Source organism: Oncorhynchus mykiss, chromosome 13 (genome assembly GCF_057628025.1).
Source record: "Oncorhynchus mykiss isolate SJ-2025 chromosome 13, ASM5762802v1, whole genome shotgun sequence".
Classification (NCBI taxonomy): domain Eukaryota; kingdom Metazoa; phylum Chordata; class Actinopteri; order Salmoniformes; family Salmonidae; genus Oncorhynchus; species Oncorhynchus mykiss.
Genome location: NC_143034.1, coordinates 40886903 through 40897806, shown reverse-complemented (window position 1 = coordinate 40897806; position 10904 = coordinate 40886903). Strand labels below are relative to the sequence as shown.

The 10904-nt window shown below is 46.3% G+C and overlaps 1 protein-coding gene across 2 annotated transcripts; it reads right to left on the bottom strand.

Moving 5' to 3' along the window:
- Positions 1-424: 424 nt before the first annotated feature.
- il2rb2 (interleukin-2 receptor beta chain-2) lies at positions 425-8522 on the bottom strand. 2 transcript variants are annotated; one of them, NM_001278936.1, is given in 10 exon segments: positions 425-1609; positions 2235-2307; positions 2529-2631; positions 2874-3051; positions 5223-5359; positions 5679-5772; positions 6053-6125; positions 6245-6365; positions 6614-6699; positions 7703-7893. In NM_001278936.1, coding segments are annotated over 9 exon segments (1566 nt in total). In that variant the 5' UTR covers positions 6684-6699; positions 7703-7893; the 3' UTR covers positions 425-892.
- Positions 8523-10904: the final 2382 nt, after the last annotated feature.

The following is a 10904-nucleotide window of genomic DNA, read 5'->3' as shown; positions in this document are numbered from 1 at the left end:
GTAAACTTCTTAGACTAGGTTGTAACAACCTCATGATGGGAAATTTTAGTATCATGTAGTAGCCTAAAACCTATCGCTGTTACATTGAACTGGGTGAATGGAATATGAATGACAGTCATCCAACATGCTGTAATAGAAATAACGCAATGCTCATAATTTTCTTTTTTAAATGGTCCTCCCTCATCTTTAACAGAACCGACTGCCACTGATACACGCACGCAAACACACCAACACACATACACACACAGCAGGAACACTTGTCCACTCTTTGCCACTTTAACTGCCCTACCAAGCAAAAAAGCAGTAACTGCTCAGAGTGGAACTGAGAAAAATGGCTTTTATTTACCTTGGTTTCACAGTAACTTTATGTAGTTAATGCTAACATGACCCCCATTTTCTCAAAAACACAATACATTAGAGGAAGGATACTTGTCCACATGATTAAGCATGTATTTATTGTAGCAAAAACGACTAACTCATTTTCGACCAAATTAGCAGTTACTGCCTTTTTGCTTGGTACTGTAGGGCAGACTACCTAAGCCCACAAACATAGGAAGTTAAAGGCTGACCCACTTCTCTTCTGCCAGAGGTTTTATTCAGGTCTTCATACAAGCAAGATGTCAGTGAACACATTTAAAGACAAAAACAACTAGCAGCACTAACTATCTGAGATAAAGTAACAACGCATTGGCAAACCAGCTGCCTCAATAGTAATACAAGTAATATACAAAATGTATATAAAATACAAATAAACTAAATGGTATTTTATCATGTAAAATACCATGCAAAAAATGATTTTGTACCTGCATTATCTGAGCCTTGTGTCATAGTTTGCACGAAGAATAAGTTCAACAGCTCAACTAAAATGTAAATTGAGTGAAAAATTGATTGTTCAAATAGACTTGTTGCTGTAGGTATTCTGCAGCTCATTAATGGTCAAATAGCCGCTACAAATGGGTTCCACTGTCATCGAGGAGGATCTGCCTAGAGCAGCCTCTACTGGCCAGGCATTGTAACTGCTGCTAGGCGCCATGGCAGAGTTAGTCTCAGGATTATGAAGGGGGAGTTGAGGGAGACTCGGGGGATGGTGAGGGCCTGGAGGGATCCCAGCAGGCAGGGGGACTGGTAGGACAAGAGGAGGGGGTGAATGATGGTCAACTGGAGCCACATCCCTTTCCTTCTGACCCTTTCCTTCCTCCTCCACCTGGTCCTTCCCCTCTACGCTCTCCATGCCGAAACCAGAGTCTGGGCTCTGGGGCTCCCTCTGCAGCCCACCGAGAAGTTCCAAGAGCTCATAGGAGGAGGATGTGGAGGTGGCGTAGAGAGAGCTGTGGTCCCCCTGGTAGGTGAAGTAGACGGGACAAGACTCGATGCGGAAGCCGCTGGGGTAGAAGTAGCCGATGTTGGAGAAGCAGGAGGACTGGCCGCTGCTGTTCCAGCCATCAGAGGGGGTGTTGGGGTCAGAGTGTAGGAGGAAGGCTGTGGTGGTGCAGCTGGTGGAGTCGGTGACGTCCCAGACTTCTGTTCCAGACACCTCCACAGGGGAGATGTCCTCGCCGGGCTGGGCGGTGATGAAGCACTCTGGAGCAAACAAGGGGCTCAGCCATTTCTGCATGGGGAGGGCCAGAGACACACATCAGTATATGGAGCACTGTACAGTATCACGGTTATTGGTGAAATTTAAAGTTATGCTGATACTTAGGCAAAATGACAAAGGACAAATATTTTACTGCATCTACACTGACAAGTATCAAGTTTTGAAAGTTGCTGCAAGATCAGTGTGTGTCTGTATCCTTGTTTGTAATACAAGGTGCATACGTGAGTTTATTGGTGTGTTAGTGTGTGCGTGTGGTAGAGAGAGTGTGTCTATGTCTGCATCTAACTGTTAATGCGAGGAATTCAAACCAACAAAGAAACCATATCAAGGGGAATATGCTCATGACTAATGTTTTCTTTGGGTTTTTACTGTGGCTGGGAACTTTCCTTTTACTGGCAACGAAAGAGACTGGTCCCAACTGTAAGCATCCAATGTAAGTAAGTAGTAAGTAAAGTTAAATAGGGACACAAATGCAGACATTTCCACTCAACCAGGTTCAAGATTTATTATATTAGGCTGTCCACTAGGTTTTCGTATCAAGAAAACATTCACGCTAGCGAATAAAGCCACATACACAGAATTGTATTGGTTCAACAGGTTTCAAGTTCAGCAGGAAGTTGGAGAATTTTCCAGGTACCTGAAAGTTTCCACCGTGGACAGAGTTAAGTGGCTGGAAGTACTTGGCGGGGTCAGGCACATACTGGTGTTTCCTGTAGAGCACCAAAACAACATGGATTGTAATAAACCATCTTGGGTCTGTTCCAGAATTGATCTTGATACTACATACCCAAACATTATGCAACCAATGATAAAAATCAAGCCCCCGTCATCAACATGGCACAAGACCAAATTAACTCACTGAGCCAAAGGTTGTGGGTCTCACTCCTGAGCCAACAATACGCATATAATTCCATCTTTACGCATTACTCACCTATTGTTAATATGTGTTTTGTAGAAGACTAGCAACATGACAATGATGAGAGTGAAAAGCGCACCACTCAACACCAGCCACAAAGCCAGGTCCGGGGATTGCACTGAAACACAGAACGGACGCATGGTTGGAATATATGTCTCAGAAATGCATCTGGATGCAATTAACACGGGTCGTTAACACAATTTTGTAGACCAGCAAATTAGTTGTATTCCTGTATGGGCCGCATGAACTTCACTATGCACCGACTGTCAGTTTCTCTGGATAGGATAGAGTGTTCTGCATGACTGAACATATAGTAGATGTAATGTTTAAGTTTGTGGCATGGCATGGCTTCAAACGTACCAAAGGTTGGTGAGACCTTGTCCTCTGATGTCCAGGATGCAGTGGGGCTCCACTCACTCCAGTGGCTAGAGGCGGGCTGGGTCGGCTTGACTCTCACCCTGATGTGATGAATCCCACTCTCCTCCACACCCAGCTCCATCCACGGTTCCTGCTTTGGTCTGGTAAAATTCTTGGCCTCCTGACAGAGACAGACAGGTAGATAAAAATAAGCATAATCACTGCAAAGCTACAAGACTGTCTCAAACTATTCAGGCTGAAATCCTGATTTGAGATGAGTGTGTGTAACTCATAATCGTACTACACAGGCTCTGACGCTCGTCGGATGTGACAGGGCTTGCAACCCATTACAGACTACAAAGGGAAGCACGGTGGATAGCTGCCCAGTGACACGAGCCTACCAGACGATGCTCGCTATGCTCGCTTCGAGGCAAATAACACTGAAACATGCATGAGAGCACCAGCTGTTCTGGAAGAATGTGTGATCACGCTCTACGCAGCCGATGTGTGTAAGACCTTTAAACAGGTCAACATTCACAAGGCCGAAGGGCCAGACGGATTACCAGGATGTGTACTACAAGCATGCACTGACAAACTAGCAAGTGTCTTCACTGACATTTTCTACTTCTCCCTGTCTGAGTCTGTAATGCCAACATGTTTTAAGTAGACCACCAGTGCCTGACCCAAGAAACTGAGGTAACCTGTCTAAATGACTACCGACCCGTTGCACTCACGTCTGTAACCATGAAGTGCTTTGAAAGGCTGGTCATGGCTCACATCAACACCATCATCCCAGAAAACCTAGACCCACTCCAATTTGCATACTGCCCCAACAGATCCACAGATGACGCAATATCCATTGCACTCCACACTGCCCTTTCCCACCTGGACAAAAGGAACACCTATGTGAGAATGCTATTCATTGACTAAGACTCAGTGTTCAACACCATAGTGCCCTCAAAGCTCATCACTAAGCTAAGGACCCTGGGACTAAACACCTCTCTCTGCAACTGGATCCTGGACTTCCTGACGGGCCACTCCAAGGTGGTAAGGGTAGGTAACAACACATCCACCACGCTGATCCGCAACACAGAGGCCCCTCAGGGGTGTGTGCTCAGTCCCCTCCTGTACTCCCTGTTCACGCATGGCTGCCCGGCCAGGCACGACTCCAAAACCATCATTCAATTTGCAGATGAAACAACAGTGATCACCGACAACGACGAGACAGCCTATAGGGTAGGAGGTCAGAGACATGACCATGTGGTGCCAGGACAACAACCTCTCCCTCAACGTGATCAAGACAAAGGAAATTATTGTGGACTACAGGGAAAAGAGGACCGAGCACGCCCCCATTCTCATCGACAGGGCTGCAGTAGAGCAGGTTGAGAGCTTCAAGTTCCTTGGTGTCCACATCACCAACAAACTAACATGGTCTAAGCACACCAAGACAGTCGTGAAGAGGGCATGACAAAACCTATTCACCCTCAGGAGACTGAAAGGATTTGTCATGGGTCCTCAGATCAAAAGGTTCTACAGCTGCACCATCGAGAGCATCCAGACTGGTTGCATCAGTCCCTGGTATGGCAACTGCTCGACCTCCGACCACAAGGCACTACAGGGTAGTGCGAACGGCCCAGTACATTACTGGGGCCAAGCTTCCTGCCATCCAGGACCTCTATACCAGGCGGTGTCAGAGGAAGGCCCTAAAAATGGTCAAAGACTCCAGCCCCCCTAGTCATAGACTGTTCTCTCTGCTACTGCACAGCAAGCAGTAACGGAGTGCCAAGTCTAGGTCCAAGAGGCTTCTAAACAGCTTCTACCCCCAAGCCATAAGACTCCTGAACATCTAGTCAAATGGCTACCCAGACTATTTGCACCACTGCTACTCTCTGTTGTCATCAATGCATAGTCAGTTTAATAACTCTACCTACATGTACCTACTACCTCATTTAACCGGTGCCCTGGCACATTGACTCTGTATCGGTGCCCCCCTGTAAATAGTCTCGCTGTTGTTATTTTACTGCTAGTCTTTAATTACTTGTTACTTTTAGCTCTTATTCTTATCCATATTTTTTTGAAATTGCATTGTTGGTAAGTAAGCATTTCACTGTAAGGTTTACACCTGTTGTATTCGGCGCATGTGACTAATAACATTTGATTTGATATTGATCATGCTTTGATGTCTAAGGAAGTGAAGAATCAGCCAAAAATCACAGCTAAATACTCAGGCACCAGTATTATGCATGACTACCCACTAATCAGATTCACTGTAACTCATTCAGCAGGAATACTGCATGTTCCGCCAATACCACACTTTCATACCCACCCACACAATGGTTTTGTCTCACTCACCCCCCATAGCTGGCCTTCCCTCTTCACCTTCACCTGGAACTCATATGCAAAGATCTTCTTAGACAGCGGACTACCAGCAGTCCAGGTGGCATTTGTCCCATTGATGATGAGTGGGATACCAGGAGGATGCATCTTAACTGCGAGGAAACAGAGGGAGATGTCACAGTCATCTAACATCATGAAGTGGAAATATAGAGGAGGCGGTTTGGTGAACTAAGACCAGGTGATGAGTAACCATGTCTTGAGACCTGAAGACTTAATAATATTGTCATTTAGCAGATGCTTTCCAAAGCAACGTTTACATTGATAGTGGTACACAAATTCAGTATTGAATATGGCCCATGCAAGAATCAAACTCTCAAATGAACCAGTGAAGAAGAACAGCTATTTATAGTGTGAGGCTACTCTCGCAGGTGCACTAGCTTAAAAGAGAGCACTGAAAAAGTGGACACTCACTGTGTTCGATAGGTGTGTATTTTATGAGGTTTGCCGCCTCAGACCCGTTACACTCCACCTTAATGCTGGGGAGGTTCTCGTTTGAACTGAAATACTGTAGAGAAACACAGTCAGGAAACAGATTGCACGTTTAATAAAGTAAGAACTCCTTGCATCTGTTCTACATTCATGGAGAATAATTCCAACTGTAACTCTCAAGTAGTTATTATAAAATAAATTTCACATGATATATTAGGTTCACTTTTGAAAAATACAATAGAAATCGATATACATTGAAAACAATGAAAATGATATGGAAAATAACATATATGTACAATAACATATTGATGGAGAATAACATACTGTATATAATTCTGATATCAGGAAAAACTTACATGGCCCTTAAAGACAAAACTGCAGCCTCCAAAAGAATGACCTTCCAAGGGTTTGAGATCACAACCACTCTGGCTATACAAAACAAAATAAATAAAATATTTCACAAGGAATGCATTTATACCTCAAAACACAATGCAGTCATTTTCTGTATTGCAGTAATAATAAAGACAGACAAAAAAAATATTCCTTACAAAAAATTGTTTTCATAGTCTTCTCTTGTACCGAGGAGCTGGCAGGCCACATCTGGATCTATTCCCGAGCTGTTCCACACACAGGCGATGTTGTTGATGTAGTCATTCACACAAAACAGTCCTTGGAGGGAAAGACAGCAAAGGCAAACCAAAAAGAGTATTACTGTATATTAACACTTATCATTTTAAAATCCACAAACTCACCAACTTCACAAATCTGACTTACATTTTTTTTTTTTTTTTTGGGGGGGGGGGGGGGGTAAATTCAATCAATAAATCATGTTTCTCCACAAGGTGCAAGTACTGTTTGTTTTTTCACAGATCTTATCTGAATGAGTAGGCTGAGAGTAACATGAAGTCACTAGTTACCTTGGAGGTTGTGAGTGAAGCCTGGTGGGACAGACAGCAGGAACAGCAGGTGAAGCATGGACCACATCATTACCGCCCCTGTCTAACTGGAAAACAACAGATGGCATAGATGAAGAAAAGAAGACGAAGAAACGGTCACTTACAGAGTCTTGGCCATTGCCACCACTGTTTAAATGTAAAACAAAGATGATGAAAACGTAAGATGAAGAGGCTGTTATAACAAAGCACTGGAACACCAGCAACATTTAGACAGTAACAATCCTGAGTAACAGTTGCATAGAACAGGAGCAGACACGACACTGATAAGGGACATCCTGAATTGATTGTATACGACGTGAAAATCTTTCCGTCACAAGCCCAATACCATTATGACCCACTGTCATCACCTTTGACTGTAGTACATGAAGAGTTTTGGTAGGCACTTAAAGGCAGCAGCAGAAACTCCTCTAGAATCGATATCTATACAGAATACACATTCATCCAGAGACTGATGAATACTGCATGACTTAATGTTGAACTCTCAATGAGAAAACCTTTTGTACCCTTGTCTCCCCTTAATAGGCAGATGTTGTAGTTCGTTTGCACCAAAAGAAAAAAAACTAGACAGTCTAAACACTATCCTCTTGAGTGCTTGTTGGACAGATTCACCAGGTTGGCCTAGATGTAAAAAGTCAGCCATAGTAATACTAAGCAAATTAGGGTTAAGTGTCTTGCACAATGGCACGCCAACAGATTTTGCACCTTGTTGGCTTGGGTATTCAAACCAGCGACCTTCATTGTGGCTCAACACTCTAACCGCTAGGCTACCTGCCGTCCTAAGGATTAGTTTTAAATGACTACATTCGGTGATGCGGCTGACACCTTGATGATAACAAGAACGATACAGGGATAGATACTCAATGATAATTTGGCTTATATATATATATATATATATATATATATATATATATATATATATATATATATATATATATATATATATATATATATATATATATATATATATAAAATGTTAATCTAAGTTGAATCTTAGAGAGTAAGTGCTAATGCACATGTAAACAAATAGGTATTCAACCTTTTCAGACTTACCCTCTTAGTCAGGGTCGACGTGTCAGCACAGTCCTCATTCTGTTCTCGTACTTTCTTTGTTCTGTTTTGACTATTTGACTTGTGCAGATGCTCTCTCCTCTCTGTCTCCTTAGCCTCAGGTCTCTGTCTGTCTGTCTCTCCCTTTGTGACTGTCTCTCTCTGTGCCTCTAGCGCTCTCTCACTCTGACTTTCTGTCTCTATCATTCTCTCCTGCTCCTTAACGCTATCGCTCTCTTACTCTCTCTCTCCCTCCCTCTCGATTGAAGTGCCCAATGACATTTCATGGTGACACACGTAACCACAACCTCTCGCTAAGGCTGACATTTGCCTGTCTTGCAGGAAGCCACACAAAACACTGAAGATTAAAAAAAAGTATAATTACCATTCTATACAACAGTGTTTATCAACCTTGGTCCTGGGGACTCAAAGGGTTGCCCATTTTTGTTTTTGCCCTAGCACTCACACACCTGTTTCAAATTAAAGGCATGAAGATGAGTTGATTATTTAAATTAAGTGCAATAGTGCTTGGTCCAAAACAAAGATGTGGTAGCCCTTCCTAGGACCGGGATTGAGAAACACTTCTCTACAACACATACTCTACAAGCAAAGCCATTAGGCCCCTGAGCCCCGTTATGTGTTAAGGTATAAATAGTGAATACACCACATCCTGTCAGTCGAGCACCAGTAAAGTAGGCTAGAACAGAGACGCACATTTACACTGACATTGCGTTGGAGAGGCAGTTGCAGCGCGTTCTGTGTGTTGGATTGCATTTCTCGAGCGTATGCCTCAAACTGTATGCGTAGACGGCTTGACAGTAATGGTAGCAGAAGGTGAATGTTGAACTTTTGTTGCACACATAACCAGATGATGTAACATCCGGGGTGTAGTGGGTGAGAAGTCAGGCGCAGGAAGCAGAGAGTTCAGCGTAAGTGCTATACTTTTTAATGTACAAAAACGGTGACCATAAGCCAACCCCATGAAACACAGGCCGCACACCAAAACAAATGCCCCAAACACGGGGGACTTAAACAGTCCAGCAAAACCCACGAAAATGGGAAAACCGTAACTCACAGACGTGCACACAAGTACACCAAACAATCCCAAACCAGGCCTGCTGGTAAATAAAGCCTGACTAATCAGCCTAAAACACAAACAGGTGAAACCAATAAACAGAAAGGGGAAAAGTGATCAGTGGCAGCTAGTAGTCCGGTGACAACGACCGCCGAGCACCACCCGAACAGGAAGGGGAGCCACCTTCGGTAGGAGTCGTGACAGTACCCCCCCCCCCCTGACGCACGGCTCCCGCAGCGCGCTGACACTGGCCTCGAGGGCGACCCGGAGGGCGAGGCGCAGGGCAATCCGGATGGAGGTGATGGAAATCCCTCAACAGTGACGGGTCCAAGATGTCCCCCACCGGTACCCAGCACCTCTCCTCCGGACCGTACCCCTCCCAGTCTACGAGGTACTGCAGGCCCCTCACCCAGCGTTTTGAGTCCAGAATGGCCCGTATCGTGTACGCCGGGGACCCCTCGATGTCCAGAGGGGGCGGAGGGACCTCCGGCACCTCACCGTCCTGCAGGGGACCAGCTACCACCGGCCTGAGGAGAGACACATGAAACGAGGTGTTAATACAATAATTGATAGGGAGTTGTAATCTATAACACACCTCGTTTATCCTCCTCAGGACTTTGAAGGGCCCCACACACTTGGAGCGCTGCACCCACTCCTCCACCGCAGGAGCCTCGGTCTGACTCAGATGCCAAGCTGCCAGGACCGGCTGGTAGCCCAACACACTGAAATGGTGATAGGTTCGTCAAGGAGTGACGGAGTGACGGAGTGAGTTCTGGGCCAAGTCCGCCCATGGGACGTACCTAGACAACTCCCCTGGCCGGTCCTGGCAATATGACCGCAGAAACCTACCCACCTCCTGGTTCACTCTCTCCACCTGCCCATTACTCTCGGGGTGATAACCGGAGGTCAGGCTGACCGAGACCCCCAGACGCTCCATAAACGCCCTCCATACCCGGGATGTGAACGTGGGACCCCGATCAGAGATGATGTCCTCCGGCACCCCGTAGTGCCGGAAGACGTGGGTGAATAATGCCTCTGCAGTCTGTAGGGCTGTAGGGAGACCGGGCAACGGGAGGAGATGGCAGGACTTAGAAAACCGATCCACAACAACCAAGACCGTAGTGTTCCCCTGAGACGGGGGGAGATCGGTCAGGAAATCCACTGACAAGTGAGATCATGGCCATTGTGGAACGGGGAGGGGTTGTAACTTCCCTCTAGGAAAGTGCCTAGGAGCCTTACTCTGGGCGCACACCGAACAGGAAGAGGCATAAAACCTAACGTCCCTAGCCAAGGTTGACGTTACTTCCCCCTGAGGCCCCGCACTGTCCTCACCACACCAGGATGACCCAAAGAGGGTAGTGTGTGAGCCCACCAAATCAGTTGGTCACGAACACCAAGCGGCACGTACTTACGACCAGCCGGACACTGAGGAGGCGCAGGTTCCACCCGTAACGCCCGCTCGATGTCCGAGTCCACCTCCCATACCACTGGTGCCACCAGCCTCGAGGCTGGAAGGATGGGAGTAGGCTCGCTGGACCGATCCTCCGTGTCATAGAGACGGGACAGCGCGTCGGTCTTCGTGTTCTGGGAGCCTGATCTATAAGACAGAGTGAACCTGAATTGGGTGAAGAACATGGCCCACCTTGCCTGACGCGGATTCAGTCTCTTAGCTGCCCGGATATACTCCAGATTCTGGTGGTCGGTCCAGATGAGAAAAGGGTGCTTAGCCCCCTTAAGCCAGTGTCTCCACACCCTCGGGCCCTTTACCACTGCTAACAACTCCCGGTACCCCACATCATAGTTACCCTCCATCGGACTGAGCTTCCTAAAAAAGAAAGCGCAGGGGCTGAGTTTTGGTGGCGTAACCGAGCGCTGTGATAGCACGGTACCCACCCCAGCCTCGGATGTGTCCACCTCCACTATGAATGCTAGCGAGGGGTTCGGGTGCGCCAACACGGGTGCATCTGTGAATAGCGCCTTCAACCTATTGAAGGCTCTGTCAGCCTCTGCCGACTACCGCAAACGCACCTGGCCAAAACCCCGGATAAACCTCCGGTAGTAATTGGCAAACCCTAAGAACCGCTGCACCTCCTTCACCGTGGTTGGAGTCTGCCAATTACGCATGGCCTT